This window comes from Bubalus kerabau, chromosome 10 (genome assembly GCF_029407905.1).
Source record: "Bubalus kerabau isolate K-KA32 ecotype Philippines breed swamp buffalo chromosome 10, PCC_UOA_SB_1v2, whole genome shotgun sequence".
Lineage (NCBI taxonomy): Eukaryota > Metazoa > Chordata > Mammalia > Artiodactyla > Bovidae > Bubalus > Bubalus kerabau.
The window spans coordinates 90,776,670-90,798,078 of NC_073633.1; the positions used below are offsets into that span (position 1 = coordinate 90,776,670).

Sequence of the window (21,409 nt, forward strand, 5' to 3'; positions counted from 1 at the left end):
GGTCTGTGGGTCCTGGTAAGTTCTGTGACAGACATCCTTCCCAAAGGCACCACACCCAGTTGTTCCCCATGGTGGGACTGGTACAGACAGCTGACCAACTGGCAGACTCATTACATAGGAGGATGACCAGGTCAAATCTGGTGTTGGCGAAGACGGCAGGACAGCATCACAGGCAGAGGCCACAAGGACCTTTATGACACTGAGACTTCCCAGGGCCTTTTCACTAAGACGCGTCCTCCTCCAATGCCACTCATCTCCTGTATTATTGTTTAGTCACTCAGTCACGTCCAACTCCTTCATGACCGCATGGACTATAGCCTGCCAGGCTCCTCTGTCCATGGAATTGTCCAGGCAAGAATGCTGGAGTGGGTTGCCATTTCCTTCTTCAGGGCATCTTCCCAACCCAGGGATTGAACCCATGTCTCCTGCATTGGCAGGTGGATTCTTTACTGCTGAGCCACAAGGGAAGCCCCCATCCCCTGTGGCAGGGGTTGTCGACATGGCGCAGACATCGTCCCCTTCCCCAGGATGGTGGGTTGCCTGCACTTTGCTAAGGGGTGAAGACTCAGGGGCTACTTATGTGCACACATCAGTTTCAGCACACAGTCCCAGCCTATTTTGTGGATTTAAATCCAGAGATGCCAAGGACAGGACGTGTTTGTTGGTCGGGCAGGCGATTTAACCCGGAATACCCTTTTGGTGCTTTCCAACCCTACAGTCTCTTTTCATATCATTCGGGTTGGAAAATGAAAAGCCCTCTTTGCCAGCAATTAATTTACCAAAATAAACAAGAATTCTGCTTTTTGTGACAAAGACAGTCCCTGAATGCCAATCTTAGGGCTGCCAGATTGCAATTTCAAATGGGTGCCGCTTGCGAGGTTATAATTTACAGGTGATTCATCATGAAGGTTATGAGAAAAGGAGAAAATGCAGTCAGGAGAGAGGAGAAACGTGTTGCCTAGCTCTTGTCCTCATCCCCAACTTCCTTGACTCGAGGTTTCCTCCCCCAACCCCAACCTTTTCTTTTTTTTCAACCACAGATGATTCTTGTTTTTCCATTCTGTTCTACTTGGCTCATTTTCAACCCTTTGCTGACAAGGGTGCAGCCTGGCTCCCCTGCTTCCAGACGGCATCACTGGCTGCTGATTCCTCCCTTGCCTTGCCCTTACCCAAGGGTCCCTTCATCAGACTGCTGCTTTGGGAGTAGTTGGTTTGATACACTCTAGAATGGCACCCCACTCCAGTACTCTTGCCGGGCAAATCCCATGGACAGAGGAGCCTGGTAGGCTGCAGTCCATGGGGTCGTGAAGGTCGGACGCGACTGAGAGACTACTTTCACTTTTCACTTTCATGCATTGGAGAAGGAAATGGCAACCCACTCCAGTATTCTTGCCTGGAGAATCCCAGGGACAGGGGTGGGCTGCGGTCTATGGGGTTGCACAGGGTCGGACACGACTGAAATGACTTAGCAGCAGCAGCAGCAGCAGAAACGGTATCCAGACTGGAGATTTGGCCTCACTCCTTCCCCTTCCCTGAAGGCTGAATAAATAGGTGCATGGATGAGATGCATTGGAAAAGGAGCCGGCAGGCATAGATTTGAGATACAGAGTTGCTGAGGAGCTGGAAAGAGTTTGCTCAGGTAGGCAGAGTGGAGGGTCTGGGGGTGGAGGCTCTGAGTGGCACCAGCCAGGGACCATTAGAGATTATGCTGGGGGAGTTAAAAGCAACGATTAAGTCTGGGAACATTGTCTCCTTCATCTCAGCCCCTGCTGAGAATCCATCCCAGTAATCACCCCTCCCATGCCCATCGCTGCTCTCTGAGGCTCAGCTCACTGGCAAGGACCCACCAGCCTTCCTGACACACCTACTCTACCAACTTCCTGCTTCCTACCACCTACATTTGAGGACTTTGCTCTCTGTGGTTTTGCAGTTTGGATGGTAATCTTTGCCAAGATTTCATCCACTCCAGTCCTGGTGATTCCTTAGATTGGATTGTGGTCGAGTATTTATTATACATGGTTTCCAAGTACTTTGTGTGAAAAGCAGACACAGCCCTAACTTCAAACAGCTCACAGTTTCTCTTCGGAGTCAAGATAAACACAGAAAACAATGAAAGCACACAGAGAACTAGAAAATAACTTCCTTCCAGGCATAGCAGGAAGTTATTAAATCCTCTTCCCACTTTTCTGCTTGCATCTCGCTCTTGCTACCCCTCCATTGTCTTCCCTACAGTTCTTCCTGGAATAGTTTGGGCCAGGGCTCTCCAGAAGCTAATGGCTAATGATATGAGGTGGAACTTCAGTTAGTTCAGTCGCTCAGTCATGTCCAACTCTTCTTGACCCCATGGACTGCAGCACGCCAGGCCTCCCTGTCCATAACCAACTCCCGGAGTTTACTCAAACTCATGTCCATTGAGTCGGTGATGCCATCCAACCATCTCATCCTCTGTCTTCCCCTTCTCCTCCTGCCTTCAATCTTTTTCAGCATCAGAGACTTTTCTAATGAGTCAGTTCTTCAAATCAGCTTCAGCATCAGTCTTTCCAATGAATATTCAGGACTGATTGGTTGGATCTCCTTGCAATTCAAGGGACTCTCAAGAGTCTTCTTCACACACAGTTCAAAAGCATCAATTCTTTGGCGCTTAGCTTTCTTTATAGTCCAACTCTCACATCCACACACGACTACTGGAAAAACCATAGCCTTGACTAGACAGACCTTTGTTGGCAAAGTAATGTCGCTGCTTTTTAATATACTGTCGAGGTTGGTCATAACTTTTCTTCCAAGGAGCAAGAGTCTTTTGATTTCATGGTTGCAGTCACCATCTGCAGTGATTTTGGAGCCCTGAAAAATAAAGTCTGACACTGTTTCCATTGTTTCCCCATCTATTTGCCATGAGGTGGAGCTTATGTAATAACAACAGAAATAAAGTACACATCTATTGTAATGAGCTTGAATCATCCCCAAACCATTCCCTGGTCTGTGGAAAAATTGTCTTCTGCAAAACTGGTCCCTGGTGACAAAAATGTTGGGGATCACTGGTTTGGACATAACATTCCATGAAGCCTCTTTATTTAGCTCCTCTCCAGAATGACATAGAAGCGGCCCCTTTCTTTCTAGAGGGGTGGGTAGGCAGAGCAATCTTGATAATAAAATCCAGTGAACAATTTCCAGACCAGACTAAGAGTGAGTGGTTTGCTGTGGGTTCAGCTCAACACTTTATGCACAGCTACTGTTGTGCTAGGTCTTCAAGGGAGGGGTGAGTGGTACAAAAATTAAAAAGAAAAGTTTTGCCTCGAAAGAGCAGGTTCTTCATGCATTTCTAGTATTATCTGATTTATAAAACTTCAATCATATGAAATTCTTTGGAATATAGTACTCTGAGGCATTAATGCTTTTCAGACTCTTTCACTGAACTACCACTTCAGACATAGCACTGACGTCTTTAAAATCTTGTGACTTTTTATAATTACATAGAATTTACATTCTGCTCTGTATCAGTATTGGTTTTAATATAAAATGATCTTCCTCCCCCTCATTCCTCAAGGTCTAGTTATAACTGAAGCCAAAGGAAAATGGGACACTTATCCTGTCTTTTGTACCCCAGCACATTATCTTACACCCAAGGGACACAGGTACCCTCCGAGGATCAGGGTAACAGCTCAATCCCTATCTATTGATTCTCCCTCCTTCCCAGCCTACCTCCTAGGTCTGACCCTGCCAGGAGCTCCAGACCCTCCATTTTTTCTACCTTGGCTCTCCACTGCGACAAGCCCAGAGTCTCCTAGCTCTGGGACATTTTGCCCCTGGCTTACCTTCTTCCTGTGCCTCTCTCCAAGGAGGCTCCCTGTTCAGTGCCGGTTCTTCTTTTTACATTTTGTATTGTTTTTGGTTTTGGACACACAGTCATTCAGGGTCAAGGCAAATAGTGGCAAAAAAGTCATCAATCATTTAATTAATTAATTCTTTCAAAAAATATGTATTGGCTACCTGCTGCTCAGATGAAGTGCTGAATATGGTGATGAGAAAAATAGAAGTATTTTCTACCCTGGTCATGGTTACAAGTTATTGAGAAAGATGACATTAATCAACTAATCCTGCTGCTGCTGCTGCTGCTGCTGTTGCTAAGTCACTTCAGTCGTGTCCAACTCTGTGCGACCCCATAGATGGCAGCTCACTAGGCTCCTCTGTCCCTGGGATTCTCCAGGCAAGAATACTGGAGTGGGTTGCCATTTCTTTCTCCAAAGCATGAAAGTGAAAAGTGAAAGTAAAGCTGCTCAGTGGTGCCTGACTCTTAGTGGCCCCGTGGACTGCAGCCCACCAGGCTCCTCCGTCCATGGGATTTTCCAGGCAAGAGTACTGGAGTGGGGTGCCATTGCCTTCTCCCAACTAATCCTATCAGTATGTAATTGTGAGCTGTGCCAGGAAGGATGGACATGAGGGGCTATAAGAACACTAGAGCAAAGTAGGGACTTGATCTGATCCAGGTGAGGTGGTGCTGGAAGGCGTCCTTGAGAAAGAGACATTCCAGCATAAATGGGGAGGATGAGTAAGAGTTAGCTAAATGACAGCTAACTAAATGAGGGGGGCATTCCAGTCAGAGGGGTCAGCATGTGTAAGAGTCCCGTGGCTAGGGGAGGGGAGCACAGCCAACTTGAGGAACTGAAAGGAGACCAGTGTGGCCAGAGCATAGTCAGAGAAAAGAGAAGTGAGTCAGATGGGAGCCAGAATTGTAAAATCCAAATCGCTAATTTTAGCTAGAGATACATACATAAACACTGGATACACAGTCAGGACATAACCAAATATGCTTATTTAGTTCCAGAATAAACAAAGGAGGGGGAACCTTAAGTAAAAACAAATTCACCAAGACCAGAAGTTCAGGAAAGGTAAATTCACTAAAATAAATATTAAAAAAAAAAAAAACACAAAACACCCTCAGAATACAAAGGGCAGGGACATGTTTGTTGAATGAAGGAAGGATAAACGATGGATGAATAAAGACCTGCTACTGCATTAGCCATCTCCATTTGCAGACATGCTCCCAGCAGAAGCCTGACCTGGCTCTGCCTCTTTCAGGCCAAAATGCTCAGCCTTCAGTGCTCTTCCCTCTGGATGCTATGGCTTGCTGCACGGTGACAGTCACGGCATGATCCCGCTGTATGGCCTTGATGGGTTGCCACTTACCTTTACCACTAGACTCGCAGCTCCTTGGAGGCAGGGACCTGGCCCTTCTCACTTTTTCACCCCCAGGGCCCAGCAGAATGCCTGGCATACAACAAGTGCTCCTTGCTTGAAGGAGTGCAGTGTCCTCTCATATAAATTCCACAAGGGGATCAGGGTAATGAAAGTGAGCAGTTGCCTAAGCCATGCATACCCTCAGGACTAAGAGCAAATATTTCCGGAGTACCATCTGCCTTGACATCTGGTTTGGTGGCAAAATTTTAAATTTGTTCTTAGAACGATCAAATCCAAGACCTTGTTTTCTGTGAGTGTGTCCAGCTCATCAAGTCAATAGAAACTAAGCAGAAAAATCCACAGGATGAATTGCCAGTCATCTCCACTAGCCCACAATATTCCTAGACTCTTTTCTCCTACATCCATCTGCCACTGCCTTCCCTTCCCCAGTGCTTTCTTTACTCACCTTGAAAGGAGGTGCTTTTTAGCAGCCACAGGCTGGGAGATGCTCCAGATAGCTCTGTGGGCCTCGTTTCCATCCAGCCAAGACCTGGCAAACTCTGGAGGGAAGCAGAGGGGCTGCAGAGATTCAGCGAACCAGAGAGGGGAGAGTTGGATAAGCCAGATCCGCTTTCTCTAGAACTCTCAGAGGCAACCTGATACAACACGCAGCTACAGAGCAGGCATCGTGACCCAGAAGTGGGGTGAGCAGCCAAGAACAGCTGGGAGGTTGGGGGAACAGAACTGAAGACAGATAACCGCCAGGAGGGGAGGCGGGGAGTCGTTTCCTCCTGAGCCCAAGGCCAGGGAACCTGCGGGCTGGAGACAAACCAGTGTTGTCAATGAGCCCTGGACACAGATGACAGCTGGCTTCCACAAAATGGGAGCCCGAGTCCTGCTGTAGAGCCACCCACCCAGGATAGGGCACTATCTTGCCCTTCTTCCAGAGAATGAAACCAAATCAACTGTTTCTCTCCCCAGCTTTTTGGAGACCAAGGCGACTGGAGGGTTAAACGGTCAGATTCAAAACCTAAAGAATCAGGACGTTTGTTTTCCACATTAAAACAATTTGCTAGATGGGAATTCCCTGGTGGTCCAGTGGTTAGGGCTCAGCGCTTTCACTGTAGTGACCCAAGTCAAACTAATCCGTGACTGGGGAACTAAGATTCTGCAAGCCATGTAGAGGGGCAACATAAATAAATAATCGCTGAGTGCTGAGTTTTCGGCATTTACTTCAAGAGGAAACAGCAGTCTCAATTCTCAAGATGTTTACAGTTTAGCAGAAAAGTAAGCTGACACACAAAAACTACACGTAAAAAACAAAGTGGCTAAGTGTCATAGAAAGAGGATTAGAACCTGCCTTAATGGAGCCAAACCACAGGAGGCCATGAGGAGGCCACTGGTCTTGAATGGTGCCCGAAACGAAATCTGGAAGACAAATCCATGGCAAATGCCCGTGATTCTGGGCCACTGAGCAGTTTCCATGGATGCAACCTTCCTTTCTTATCTAGGAGGATAATAATCTTCCAGTCCTTGTCAGAGCCAGCGCCAGGCGCTTTGATGAGCACTCTGACACACCACCTTGGGTCTTCATGGGAACCACCCTCAGGGGGGTCTGCTTATCCTCCTGTTTTACAGCTGAGGAAACTGAGGCCTTGCACTGTGCTGTTCTTAGTCACTCAGTTGTGTCCAACTCTTTGCAACCCCATGGATTATAGCCCACCAGGCTCCTCTATCCATGGGGATTCTCCAGGCAAGAATACTGAAGCGGGTTGCCATGCCCTCCCCCAAGGGATCTTCCCAACCCAGGGATTGAATCCAGGTCTTCCGCATTGCAGGTGGATTCCTGACCATCTCAGCCACTGGGGAATTAAGAAAAATAACTCATTCCAAGGCAATTGGCTGGGGAAAGAGTTGGAACTGGGATAGAAACCCAGGATATATTTTAAATTTTAAACTGTATAGAAATCTACAATCAGGACTTCCCTGGTGGTCCAGTGACTAAGACTCCGTGCTCCCAATGCAGGGGGCCCAGGTTCAATCCCTGGTCAGGGAACCAGATCCCATATGCCAAAACTAAGACCTGGTGCAGCCAAATAAATAAATATTAAAAAAGAAAACCTGTAAACTACCGTGTTCCAAAAGTGAAAACCTCCCTACAGCCCTAGGGAAACGCTCAGTGGTCCTGTGGAGTGGTTCAGCTTGCAGTGGTATCACCTCAGGTGTTGGCTCCTGGACTCTAAAGCTCCCTAGGAGGAACCAAGACCATACGGGAGAAGGCAAGATGAGAAGATCAAAACTGCATCTCAGAATTCTGGACAATCAGCTACAAGTTCCTTGGGCCAAATCTACCTTAAATTGTTAGTCGTCCAGTCATGTCTGACTGTTTGCGACCCCATGGACTGTAGTCCACCAGGCTCCTGTGTCCATGGAATGCTCCAGGCAAGAATACTGGAGTGGGTAGCCATTTCCTTCTCTAGATCTTCCCGACCTAGGGAATCAAACCCAGGTCTCCTGCATTGCAGGCAGATTCTTCACCCTCTGAGCCACCAGGGAACCCCTATCTGAAATGGTCTCTAAATCAAAGATTTTGGCCGTAATCTCTGTCCTAAGTCCCCCGGGACTCCAGGAATTGGCCTCGCTCTCACAGGTGTGACCAGTCTGCATCCGCCGGCCCCTGGTGCTTGAGCTTGCTCTCAGTGTCTCAATGAATCATAAGCTGTTAGTTCTGACAGACATTAGAGGTTATCTAGCCCAATCCCTTCCATTTTTACATTACACATTGACAGTAATTAATGGCAGAGCCACTGGGATGTTTTGTCTTTGTTTCAGTAAAAGGTCAGCTTACCACTAAACACTAAAAGCTGTTTCCCTTGCTTGCAAAACCCAGGAAAGAATCTCATAACTGTTGTGTGCATCTCCTGAAAACCTCTGTGAAACCCCACTTTTTAAGATTTTGCTCCACCTGCAGTATTGCTTTTTGTGGTAGAGGCCTGTGGGTAGGGAAGGGGGTGGAGAGCAAAGTAACACATTTCTCTAAGGCTGAGAACAGAAGTCCTGCTTCCTCACCTGGAACCCCCACCATTTCTGCCATATTCATGGCCAGCAGCCATCCATTTTGTCTGCCAGGCTCCTTATCGGCTTGACCCACTGGCAGGCAGAGCTAAGCTCATCCTTTCACCTGCTGGCTGCTTATCTGGGACACATGATGTGTAGAGAACAGGCTTCCAGGCAGAGAGGGGCCAGGACTTTTCCTCTCAGGGCCCCAGCAGGTGAGAGGAGCAGTGCTGAAGGGCTGGGTCTGCCCCCAGGGTCTCATGCCTTTGCTCTCCGTTTAGGACTGCCAACAGCTGCACTCTTTTGGCACCATGGGGCAAGGAACAGACAGCAGGCGGGGAATGCCCACAGCAAGTGGGAGATGCCACTGCTCCTCTTTGGCCCCAATCATAAGGAGCCAGCCAGGCCTGCTCATCACTTTGCCCACCTTCTCCAAGGACCCTCAAAACACCTCTGCAGCTCAGCTCCTGGGCCCCATCTCTACCCCCCTCCACTCCTTTGTAGGAACCAAACCTCTCTTTGGGAAGGATGGTAGGTTCCCATAGCAATGGGCCTTTTAGCTGTTTCCATGGCAACCAACACCCAGACCATTTAGTTGCTAGTCAACTGACAGCTGTAAGTGAATAGGATTCAGTTTCGAATCAGAGGGATAGGCCAGAGGAGTCTCTTTGTAGAAGAAAACACAACCACCCCAAAATGATTCAACTCTTCTAAAGACTTTTTAGGTAACATCCATGGAGATTCAGCACAACTTTCTACCGGAAGTCACACAAGACACACACACACACACACACACACACACACTCTCTCTCTCTCTCTCTCCCCTCAACTGAGTATCTCAGGCCTTTAAATCCCCCAAGTTCTATATCCTATTATGTCTCCTTCCCAAGGACCCTTGGGGACATCCTCCAAGACATTTTTCACACACAACACTTTCCTCTGTGTCAGCACTCTTCCTATGTACCATGACCCTGTTCTCACGCTAACCCAGTCATTTAAGCAATATTTGCTTTTCAGATTGACTGATGTGAATGGCTAATCCAGATCATCATCCCCTAGCCCAGACCTTACCTGTGGCAAGTCACTTTCTTATGTCTGTGGGTGTTCCTAGAGCACAGACTGTTTTACCAACCTTTGCAAAACATGGTTAAGATCAATCTGTTTCTTTTTAAAAGTCAACTAAAATTTCAAAACCAAACATAAGAGATTAGAAATTATTCCATGCTCGTTACTTTTCATTACTCTAAAAATTTGACTAAATGCCAGGCCTCCCACCTAATACTCTTCCAAACTCGGGATACTAGGTATTGAATTCCCTTTGTGGATGGTGACTGCATCCGTAAAATTAAAAGACGCTCACTCCTCAGAAGAAAAACTATGACCAACCTATATAGCATATTAAAAAGCAGAGACATTACTTTGCTGACAAAGGTCCATCTAGTCAAAGCTATGGTTTTACTAGTAGTCTTGTATGGATGTGAGAGTTGGACCATAAAGAAAGCTGAGCACTGAAGAACTGATGTTTTTGAACTGTGGGGTTAGAAAAGACTCTTGAGAGTCCCTTGGACTGCAAGGAGATCAAACCAGTCCATCCTAAAGGAGATCAGTCCTGAATATTCATTGGAAGGACTGATGCTAAAACTGAGGCTCCAATACTTTGGCCACCTGATGTGAAGAACTGACTCATTGGAAAAGAACTGACTCATTGGGAAAAACCCCCGATGCTGGGAAAGATTGAAGGTGGGAGGAGAAGAGCACAATAGAGGATGAGATGGTTGGCTCGCATCACCAATTCAATGGACCTGAGTTTGAGTAAACTCCGGGAGTTGGTGATGGACAGGGAGGCCTGGCGCGCTGCAGTCCATGGGATGGCAAAGAGTCAGACACGACTGAGCAACTGAACTGAACTGGATTTTATTTATTTTTGACTCTTCTGGGTCTTCATTGCTGCGCAGGCTTTTCTCTACTTGCAGTGAGTGTGGGCTTCTCATTGTGGTGGGTTCTCTTGTGGAGTACAGGCTCGTGGGCACAGAGGCTTCAGTAGTTGTGGCTCGCAGGCCCTAGAACAGAGTCTCAATAGTTCTGGCTCATGTGCTTAGTTGCTCCAAAGCATGTGGGATCAGAGACTAAACTCCTGTCTCCTGCATTAGCAGGGGATTCTTTATCACTGCACCACCAGGGAAGACCCACCATCATATTTTTTTTATTCACTGAAGTCTGGGGTTTCTCTACCCTGGAATTCATGCAGAAGAGGAGCTGTCTAAGCCTCCATGGCTTGCTCAGTGGACTAGAAAAGTGAGAGCATTATTGGAAACAGCATGACCTTTTTGAGGGGGGCGCCTATGAGCCCTCTTTAAGGAAGATGACCTTTCAAACTAATCCCCCCACAGGAGCCCTACCCAGCTCTCTGCTGCAGGCTCCATGTACCCTCACAATGGCCGGTAAACAGTTCTAAGCTGTTGAGTGACCGTTCTGCTCTGACCGAAGGATATACACTAGTGGAACTGCTTTTCTTCTGTCTTCTTTCAGCGTGAGGGCAGAAGTATAAAATGCAGGGCAGGGAGCAGTTAGCCTCAAAGGAGCCCAATGATATGAGAGTCTTTGGGGAAGGAGAGAGAGCAGATACACAGGAGAACTGAGCTCTTCTCCTGTACAGAGGATTGCCTCGTCTTTGAGGGGACGTGTCATCACACAGCAGATTGAACCTTCTGATTTTCCGGCTCTGTCTAGATGAGGGACAGTGTCTATGTCTCTTAGAATAGCAGCTGATATTTCCTGATTGTATACTATGTGTCAGGGTCATTCTAATGTTTTATATGTAACATCTCATTTAATCCTCACAGCTTTACTGTTAATATTTCTAGTTAACACATAAGGAAACTGAAGTACACAAAGATTAAGGGATTTTAAGATCCTACTGGTAATCCTTGGCTCCTGGGTGGCTCAGATGGCAAAGAATCCACCTGCAACGCAGGACACCTGGGTTCAATCCCTGGATTGGGAAGATCCCCTGGAAGAGGGCATGGCAACCTACTCTAATATTCTTGCCTGGAGAATCTCCATGGACAGAGGAGCCTGGCAGGCTACAGTCCATAGGGTCAGAGTTGGACACAACGGAGTGACTAAGCACACACTGGTAATCCTACTGATTGATGAAGCCAGGATCCAACTACCAGCAGTCTGAAGGCACAGCACCTTTGGAATCCATTTAAGTCTGATAAACCCAGGGTCCAGCACAGGAAGACAGAGTGGGCTGTCCCTTTAGGCACAATGTGATAGAATACACAAAGCATCCTAGCTAGAGTACAATGATTGAATGGCTCTGGGAATTAACTGGGAAATCTTGGCTGCTGATAACTTTATTCCCAATGTATGGCTGTCCCCTGGTGGTTTTCCTGGGAAACTCACAAGCTGAAGAAATCTAGTGAAAATAGGATGAAAAGAACCAGACTAAATGATTTATTTGCTGCCTAAGCAGTCCAGCCTAAAAGAGATGACCTTCCAAGGGCCACATTACCGACTCCTTTGTGAATGGGGTTTAGTCCCTGTGAGAGCTAAAAGCTGATAGATAGTACACTGACTCAAAACAGCAAAATATGCCCATGATTGTACTTGTACTTCAAGAGCAGGACACTCCAAGATTTAAATAATTAAGCCAGTACTTGCTACAACTTCTCATTTCATCTTTAAGCTTCTGGACTTTCTCCATGGCGGAAGGTTCCTGAAGATTACTATGCTTATGCCAATTTATAACTTCTTACTTCCCGCTCCCACCCCAAATTCAGTTCCCTTGACCTTGCGATGCTGCTATTCCACTAGGGGAGGCTTGCCTTCACTGTTTCTTTCCAGCACCCTTGGTGGTATAAGATTGTGCAAAATGAAGCAAACAAGGTCATTTTATGTCAGACAGAGAGATGAGTCCTGTGGAAAGGGAGAAACAGCAGTTTTTGAAAGTCATATCTTTACTGTACTTGGGGATCACGGGACTGGATGTTCACCTCCCATGGATCTGGGGTAACACACTGGGTAAAAGAAGTTGTCCACAGCCCAAATGCAGAAGAAGATTGCCAAGTGTTTGTTTATTCAAAAAGACATGCATAAAGAGGTCCCAAGTTAGTATTGTTAAAAAAAAAATCAAAACACCTGCTAATCAAAGGCTGCAATTAATGAAAACGACCTAAGATAGAAAAGGAGACATGAGCTAATCGCAGAGAAATTTCGGTGACGCCGCTGCAGAGCAAGTCACGGCCAGAGAAACAGTTGGAGCTAGTGGTGAGGAAGCTCACTGGCCAGATGCACTGAGCTCAACGAGGCACATGGAGACAAGGAACTTGCAGGTGTGATTCCAGGTAGACGGACGTGGTTTGGAACCCATCCTCTGCTGCAAGGGCTGGCAGCCCTAGGGCAAGTTATCCAGTATCCCCCAAGCAGCTTCATTCAGGTTCTGTCTGGTGACACCCTCCTTATTCCAAAAGCAAAACAACAAGACAAAAAAAAAATCCAAACCAAAACCAAACCCCGCCAAAACCAACAAAAATCCTCCGAAACCTAAAGACAACTGAATCAATCCCTGCAGTCTCACTTTCTCTTGGAAAGAAAAGTTGGATAATCCAACCCTTTTACAAAGGATAATACAAGGGCGACAGTTCCAAGCTCTCAGGAACAGGGTCTTAGACGCTTTTGGAGGTTGAGAGGCACAAAACGGCAGTCTGAAAATTCCTTTCATCTCATGGCACTGATTGAGTTTAGACTTGATTTCTCCTCCCCTCCCTCCGCCCATGCCCTCTCACCCCCAGATGGACACACTGGCATTGAACAGCTCTAGGCTTCAACCTCTATTGGGATCTGCCAGCAGAAGAAACGTTGGTTTTTGTCATCTGTGAGTTCCCACTCCACCACCACTTTTATCTGGAGAAAGAAAAAGAATCAAGAAAAATGAAGTTAGGACCTCACCTCAATCCAGAATGGGTTTACCTATGAATTTTAACTATGAATCCTAGACGGAAATTGTAACAAACTGTCTATTCCTCACACTTTTCTTCTTAAATCATGCCCTCATGAAGGTTGTTTGGGTGGGATGCAGGCACAGCCTGTGTCCTTAAGCTTAGAAGGGTAAACCAAGTTCCACCTAGGATTTAGTGTTAGTAGTACAACATCCTAGTCTAGTTAGCTTCTTAAGTAAAATTTCTAAAGCATTCTTTTTCCTCTTAGATCAATGATACATAAATGAAGGCACCCATGACAAAGAATTTTAAAGTTAAACAATTTCACATGCATTTCGACAACATGATCCAGCTTCTCCCAACTTTAACTATGAAGAGCAGAGAGTAAATAGTTCGATTTCTAGGTCTCAGGAAACTTACTTATTAGCTGAAAAAAGAAATGTCAAAGCACAAATGATGTCCAAAGAAGTTTAGGGTTGTATGAATACTTTCAGGGACAATGACCTTTGTGGCAATATAGCTTTGATTAATGTCCTGAAGCCGTTTTTTGACATTATACCGCTATAGAGATCTCTGCCTTGACTGGTTACATAGGAGCTGTCTCCTTTTTTTTTTTTTTTTTTTAATTTCCCCCAAGGCTGGGGGAGGGGGATGCACTGTTCCTGGAAGTATTGCAATACCAGGTCGATGCGCGAAGTGGACGGAGCAAGCTCCTATTCCAACTTCCTGCTCCAAAAATTCATTTAATATATTGTCCTTGGATAGAGAATGTATCAGATATTAAACTGATAAGAACAGGTACTATACTTGATCTTAGCCAAAAGGCCGAGAAGTGATCCTTCTAATTCTTAATACATCACTGGCACCTTGGCCAGTTCTTTCTTATGTGGACTTTAGCTTACTTGCTTTTAGTTACAACCTCTCTTTTGTACTCAAAATGTTTCTTCAGAATGCAACATTTGGATAACAGTGATACCCAGCTTTGAAACTTGTTTGGTAAGTTTTTCAAGACTAGTACACATTAACTACTGTTCCACTGACTGCACACATTAACATAGTTTGAGCTGGTTTTCAAATGAAATGCCACTTAAGCTCTGCAGAGCAACAAAACAAAAACAAACAAAAAACAAATGAAATGTCACTCAACAATAACTACCATATATTAAGTGCCTACTCTGTATCGGGTCCTAACTAGACTTGATTTAAGTTACTGAGGCTCAGATATGCCCATGATTACACGGCTGGTCTGCAAATTAATCTGCAAATCTGTCCCTGGCCTTTAGCGCCTCTGATATCTCTCAAACACAGACTCCCTAAGGGCTTCCCTAGTGACTCGGATGGTAAAGAATCTGCCTGCAGTGCAGGAGACCTATGTTTAATCCCTCGGTTGGGAAGATCCCCTGGAGGAGGGCATGGCAACCCACTCTAGTATTCTTGCCTGGAGAATCCGATGGACAAAGGAGCCTGGCGGGCTCCAGTCCATGGGGTGGCAAAGAGTTGAACGCAACTTAGTGACTAAGCACACGTGCGGGGTAAGCGCAGACTCCTTATATTTGAGTCTTTTTAGAATGTTCCTTAATTACTGGCTGTTTCTATGGAAAAAATGGCCAGACTGCTCCTGGTTGACTCGATCTCCTTTTAAGAAATGCAGCTCTTTTTCTTCATTGAAAAGAGTAGTCCCTTTACTTCCTCCATTCTTACCAAGATTCATAATCGTTAACACAGGGCCATTCTAGCAGGCTCTAGCTCACCTACTCCTCATATGAAGAGGCAGGTGTAGCAGTCAGAGGTGAGGGTGGGGGTGGGGTGGAGGAGAGAAAGCAGAGAGGAAAAAGCTACCACTCTGCTATGGACCTCACACATGACTGCTCTCTTGTTAAGAGATTAATGGAGAGACCAGGTTTTTCTGGTGACAATGGGATGACTACTTGAAATCTTGAACTATCTGATACCTAGCTAAAATTTTGTAGGGCTTCCCTGGTTGGCTTAGTGGTAAAGAGTCTGCCTGCCTATACAGGACGCATGGGTTCAAGTTCTGGAGAGGGAAGGGTCCCCTGGAGAAGGAACTGGCAACCCGCTCCAGTATTCTTGCCTGGAGAATTCCATGGATAGAGGAGCTTGGCAGGCTACAGTCCATGGGGTCGGAAAGAGCTGATTATGACTGAGCGACTAACACTCTCACTTTTCAACCATTAGTCAAGAGACAAAGAACAAAGGGACACAGTGAGAACTCTGCACCTCGCGATTCCCATACTCCTTTCCCTTAGACATTCGCTTCTTCCTCATAGAGATGAAGGATTCCTGTTCTAATCTTTTCTTCCTGCCCCCTCTCCTCCAATTTCCAAACCAGTCACAGGACTTTCAGTGTTCTCAACCACAATTTTACTTACGGAGGGGTATTCACTCTTCACGGGTAGTTTGTTCACGTAGTTATAGGTCTTATCTTTTTCGATGGGGCATCTGATTCCAGACTTACAACCATCAGACTCAGGAATGGGAAAGGGAACTGGGATGCCCATCACAATGCCATGTACCACAGCCTTGCTACTTTGAGACTGAGTATCTAAGAGGGAGAAAGAAAAAAAAGAGAATCGGATAGCGAAGGAAATAGCCTAGTTCCAAACTCTAAATAAAGAATTCAGGCACAGTCTCAAGCAATGGCATTGCTGTGATGGCAGACCGAAGAATGAACCTCTTAATTCCTAGGGTCTATTTCTCTTTGCAGTTATACTTAGTACTTCCATGAATGCTATGCAGAGAGTAATCACTCGGAAACTTGAAAAATTACTGAATTATACATAAATAAAAATAATCAGTGGGGGCTGTTTTCTTTGCTCTTAACCCCACCTTGCTCTTCATTGCCTTTCAGTTTCTTAGAAGAATCAGAGCTATCTGGATAAATAACTTTAAGGAACAAGCTAACTGATTTTTGGCAGCCAATTTTCTGTTTACTATATGCATCAGATTCTGTCAAAGTGTATTGTGCATCTTAAAGAGTGTGGTCTCTGAATTCTCAAATACTCTGTCCTAAGGATTCCAATAAAAATTAAGAATAAAGTGGAGAGACAATACAGAAAGAGAGACTAGAAGTCTCCACAGAAATGCCATGGCCTGTAACAGAGGCGAAAGCAGTAACTCTTTAGAAACTGGGTAAGAGAAAGGTACATTTCTTGCTCACCTTTACCCTCCAAAACAAAAGGCAGGAGGAATAAACGTAATAAAATTAGGGCAATTGGAGTTATGAGCTATTAGATTCTTCTGGAGATCCAGAGTATTGGCTCTGTTTCTTTCTGTCTCCCAGCTGGGGATTGCTTTTATTGAGAAGATACACTTTTTGATTTGGAACAATAGAGGGGATGGGGTATTTCTCCAGGAGAGATAATAACTCTAGGACTTAGAGCTGTCTTTAGGCTTATGAACAAGAGATGATAGGAACTCTGAGATTTTTTTATTTGTCTAGTTCCAAAGGATAGAAAATGAGGGGAAGATTCAGAGCAGCTGCCCTTTTTAGAAACAGAGATTTTACATTTGTCTAGATTCCTGGGAATCTGAAGGAGATGAATAAAGAAGAAATAAACAAGTTCCAATAACATTTCTTCAAGTTGAAGAAGAAACCTTGGATTTCTTGGTTGTTTCTTGGGTCAAGAGTAAGTTCCCCAAACCTTACAGAGGCTAAGTATTAATTGCTCCTATATTTTCAGACAGAATATAGACTCAATAACTGGAAGATATATTGCTTGAAATAACATTTTGGAACAGTTCTAAAGTTTGCAGAGTTGGGGTTGGTACTAACACTCTGCAGTCTGTAGCTGAAGAGTTGACCTTCCCATAAAATCTGCTGTGTAATATGGAGCACAATAAGACAAGCTGTCTTCTCTGACCTGTGAACACATGGAAATCCCCTTTGCTTAAAGGGAGTCTGGCAACTACGGACTCCAAGAAACAGGCATGGGGGACCCAGTATGAGAAGGGTGTGTGAAAGCATGGTGTCCACTGAGAGGGAGGTCAAGGAATTCCTGACTGCAATTCCCTCCTCCTCACCTTCCCACGCTCACTCCAATTCTTAGATTGATGTCACGCTTTAAGATGAATTTGAAGGTAAAAACCACTTTTACTTACTACTGGTGAACGTGACATTAACACTGTAAGACTGTCCTCTGTGCAGTTTGCAGGGCTGGGTGGGACATGGGCTCACATTCACTTCCTTTATAACTCCGACCCAAGAACCTGCAAAAGAAGAACAATTTGTTTGGATGGGAGGGAAAAAAAATCACCTCGGCTGTCTCCTACCTAATGGGAAGGTGCTCTGCCTTCCCAATGAGACCACTGGGACCAGCAGAAACTGCTCATATTTGACAGGTGGAGGGGAATTAGGAAATGATCGCGTATACACAGCCAGCTCCCTTGCTCTACAAGCTGGGAGGGCTCCACCAGGGAAAACCATCCCCACCCCTCCTTCCTGACACAGGGTCTGAAAGTGGCACACACGGCTTAAGTGATGACTCAAGACACACAGCCACCGTTTCCACTTGGATCTAAGGCTACTGTTTCCAGTTGTAATCTTGAGACTGGCTGCTCTCTTAACTGTCCTTCCCACCCCCACCCACCCCAGGTCTTTCAATCCTGCCCTGGTGGCTATCCAACTCATGGCCTCTGAGGTTTGAATACTGCTACCGATGAGAATAGTTTCAAGCACACATTTGAGATACACAGAGCAGAGGTGTACACTCTACTCTGGAACCCACGTTCTTCAAAATAAGTGGTTGGAGGCAGGGAGTGTGACTTTTTTCCCCCGCCAGTCTAAATAAGGATAAAAATACTCTGACCAAGAAAAGTTAAGCACAAATCTTTAAGAATCTTCTTACTCCATCCAGGCCCCTGAAACCAGACAGCTGAATGGGAGAGAACAGAAGTAAACAGCTGGGTGAGTTTAAGCTCTGCCACTCATATGCCATTGCTGAGAGCTAGACTCGGATCTGACACCTGGCCATGAGCTCACTGGCTCCATTAAGTACTGTGGAAACTTAAGGCAAGATACTTAGCCTCCCTGGGGCTAATAACAGTACCTACCTCAGAGGGTAGGTGAGCTAATACATTATAACTCTTAATAAGTGCTTAGAACATAGTAAGGCTATACAGGTATTCACCATTACTATCATTATACTGGGGCAATTCCCAGGTGGCTCGAGTTCTAAAGAATCCACCTGCCAAGGCAGGAGACACAAGAGACATGGGTTTCATCCCTGGGTCAGGAAGATCCCCTGAAGGAGGAAATGGCAACCCACTCCAGTCTTCTTGCATGGAAAATTCCATGGACAGAGGAGCCTGGTGGGCTACAGTCCATGGGGTCACAGAGTCGGACACAACTGAGCGTGAACACACACACACATATCATCACCATCATATTGGCATTTAGTCCATGAATTCAATCTAGAGCAGCTGCTCCTGGGTGGGTTAGCAAGTTCCCCTTTGACACAAAAGGTGAGCCTCTCACCTCAAATTTACTTTGTGGGTAGAAATTCTGGATCTAGACAATAGAATGGACTGTCTCAAAAGTACAGTGTATGAAGACAAGGAAAATGGCAGGTTGAGAGCGTTATCTTGAGTGGAACAGTTTCCTTGTTTTGACTAACACTGCTCCAGCTAGTTCTGTAAACCATACTTTGCTGTCCCCTATCCCAACTTGCTTCTCCATCCTGGCAAAGTCCTCAAAACACAAATACAAGATTCTTTTCTCTAAGCACTCTCTTCCACTCTGTCCTATCTTCTAGGACCAGGAAAAAAAAATATCCAGAACCTTAGTCAACAACTTATTAAAAAACCAGTGCTTATGCTGAAGCTTTCAACTTCTAGTTTCTATCAAGGCTGGCTCACATGATCTAGGAGGTACTGAATACTCTCAGTACCCTCTACTGATCTGGAGGGTAGCACTTAGCTACTTCATTCAGTTTTTTTTCTTTTTCTTGACAAGAGGTTCTCGGCTTTCCAGTGTCAACAGAGCAGATTTCTCAGTCCTAACTCTCAAAAATTGCAAAACTAGTTTGCTCAGCCCCATTTCTGACTTGAGGAAATAACCACTTTAGGAGAAAGGAGGCAAAGTGGGACTCAAAAAACCTTTTGATGTGGGCACTGAAGTTTTTCCATTGTATTTCCCAATTCAAAAGTAAATTGAAAGTCGGGGACTGAAACTCTCCTTCCCTTAAGAAGTTCTTGCCATAGGTGTACACCTGGTTTTTTCACATGAGCAGACCAATCTCAGGATTCAGTTTCCTTGGTTTTTGTTTTTTTTTTTTAATGTTAATGCTACTGTTGAAATCCAGGCTGACAAACACTCACTAGTTTCCTACTGCTTATGAGCTGTAAGAGCTTGGGCAAGTTACTTTATGTGACGGTTTCAGACTGCGAGAGTTGAATGAGTTGATAAAGATAACACAGTGTTTTCATCCAAAGTTGGCCACTAAGTTTAATAGAGGTAAAGGCAGTAATGTGAGGTGATAATACCATCTTTCAAATGCCAGTCTCCTAGTTCAGTGGAGCAGCATTTGTTAAGCATTAATAGGCCCACAATTTTTATTTCTTGATCACTCCTAGCCCTAGCCCCCAATTCTGCTCTTGCCTCAACATGAATTTTGGAAATATAGTGGAAAGAGTATTTATTCCCTCATTTACTTTTCCAACAAATATTTATTGGGCAGTTACTATTACCTGGGCACTGGGTGTAAAGAAGCACATTTACTCTGGTTGTCATAATGCGGTGTGATTGGGTGAGTTACTTAACATCTCTGAAACTCAATGATTGACTGTGTATGTGCGTGTGTGCTCAGTCATGTCTGACGCTTTGCGGCCTCATGGACTGTAGCCCGTGAGGCTCCTCTGTCCATGGGATTTCCCATGCAAGAATATTAGAATGAGTTGCCATTTCCTCCTCCAGGGGATCTTCCCGACTCAGGGATCAAACCTCCTCTCTTGCATCTCCTGCATTGGCAGGCAAGTTCTTTACCACTAGTGCCACCTGGGAAGCCCATGATTGATTATAGGATCTCCAAGTTTCCTTCCAGCTCACAAATTTTATAAAGTCAGTTTCATTTCTCTTTCATTTATCATTACACCTCTCCACTTCAGAAAAGCTCTGCTCAAACATTTAATTTGGATAGATTTGACTGAAGGAACTCACAATTTCTACCCCGTTGTATTTCTCACCAAAGATTCCAACCACAGCTGCAAGAGAGGGTTATGCATCACAAGTTGCGACCAGAAACAAGAGTTTTATAAATAGGAGGAGAAAACTGGAAAGAATTAAAAGTGTCATAGCCCAAAAGGAAGCCCTAAAGGAATAGCTCATGAAAGGAGAATTGACTTTTGATGTGTCATCAAAAGGGAAATGTAAAAGAAAAGCAAAAGGAGTGGGGACTGAGCGGTCACCCAAGACACAAGGCATAAATAAAGAGAAGTTTTGCACCGCACCCCTGACGCCCCGAGCGGCAAGTGAACCTTCGGCTGTTTGCCCCACACACTTTGGAAAACTTCAGCAAAAAGCCCACCTCCAGGAATGTGCTGGGACCCAAACATGGGTTGATGAGATAAAGTTGTGAGAGGTCGCGTTTTATCCAGGCCAGCACCTTGTCCCCTACCCCAACCGACTCCAGCCCACTCCACGAAGGGTCCGAGGCTGAGCCTGGCTGCTCGCAGGACCCGCCAAACCCAGCCCAGCAGTCTTAGCATCAGATTCTGTCAGGGGCTCCCGCAGAGGGCGCGGGAACTTCGGACTGGCCCCGGGGCTCACCGCAGTCCTTGAATTTCACCGGCTCGGCCAGGGCGGAGGCACTGAGTGCCAGGAACAGGAACGCGACGGCCAAGAAACGCATCGCTGCTGAAGCTCCAAGCTCAAGGAAGGGAGAGCCAGCTGTCTCGGTCACAAGATAAAGTCTTCAGGGATGGGCCGGGCCGGGGGAGGAGCCCAGTCAGGCGACTGGTCACTGGCCAGCGGGGCCGAGGCCTGTCCCCGCCCCGCCCCGGGTCCACGGAGCCAGACGAGGGGTCCGGGACTCTCGCAAACTCCGCCCATCCGCTCCGCTCAGCCGCAGGGCAAGCGGGATCCATCATTATCCGGCACGCCTCCTCTCGCCAGCGCTCCGCCTGGGCTTTGTGAGTGCGTCCCCGTTTCCGCAATGGGAGCATTTCTACCCAATCAAATCCCTTCTCCTTCCTCATCTCCCAATAGATGTGCTTGGGGG

General features: G+C 45.9%; 1 protein-coding gene and 1 non-coding gene across 2 annotated transcripts; both read right to left on the reverse strand.

The window, feature by feature from the left end:
- Nucleotides 1-12,284: 12,284 nt before the first annotated feature.
- NPC2 (NPC intracellular cholesterol transporter 2) lies at nt 12,285-21,220 on the reverse strand. The gene is made up of 4 exons (XM_055538658.1): nt 20,959-21,220; nt 17,295-17,402; nt 15,566-15,738; nt 12,285-13,140 (listed from the first exon to the last, which is right to left on the reverse strand). Exons 1-4 carry the CDS (start codon nt 21,038-21,040, stop codon nt 13,054-13,056), a joined length of 450 nt encoding a protein of 149 aa, XP_055394633.1. The 5' UTR covers nt 21,041-21,220; the 3' UTR covers nt 12,285-13,053.
- Nucleotides 13,822-14,012, reverse strand: LOC129622194 (U2 spliceosomal RNA). Its single transcript, XR_008699870.1, has one exon. It is a non-coding gene; the product is annotated as a U2 spliceosomal RNA (small nuclear RNA).
- Nucleotides 21,221-21,409: the final 189 nt, after the last annotated feature.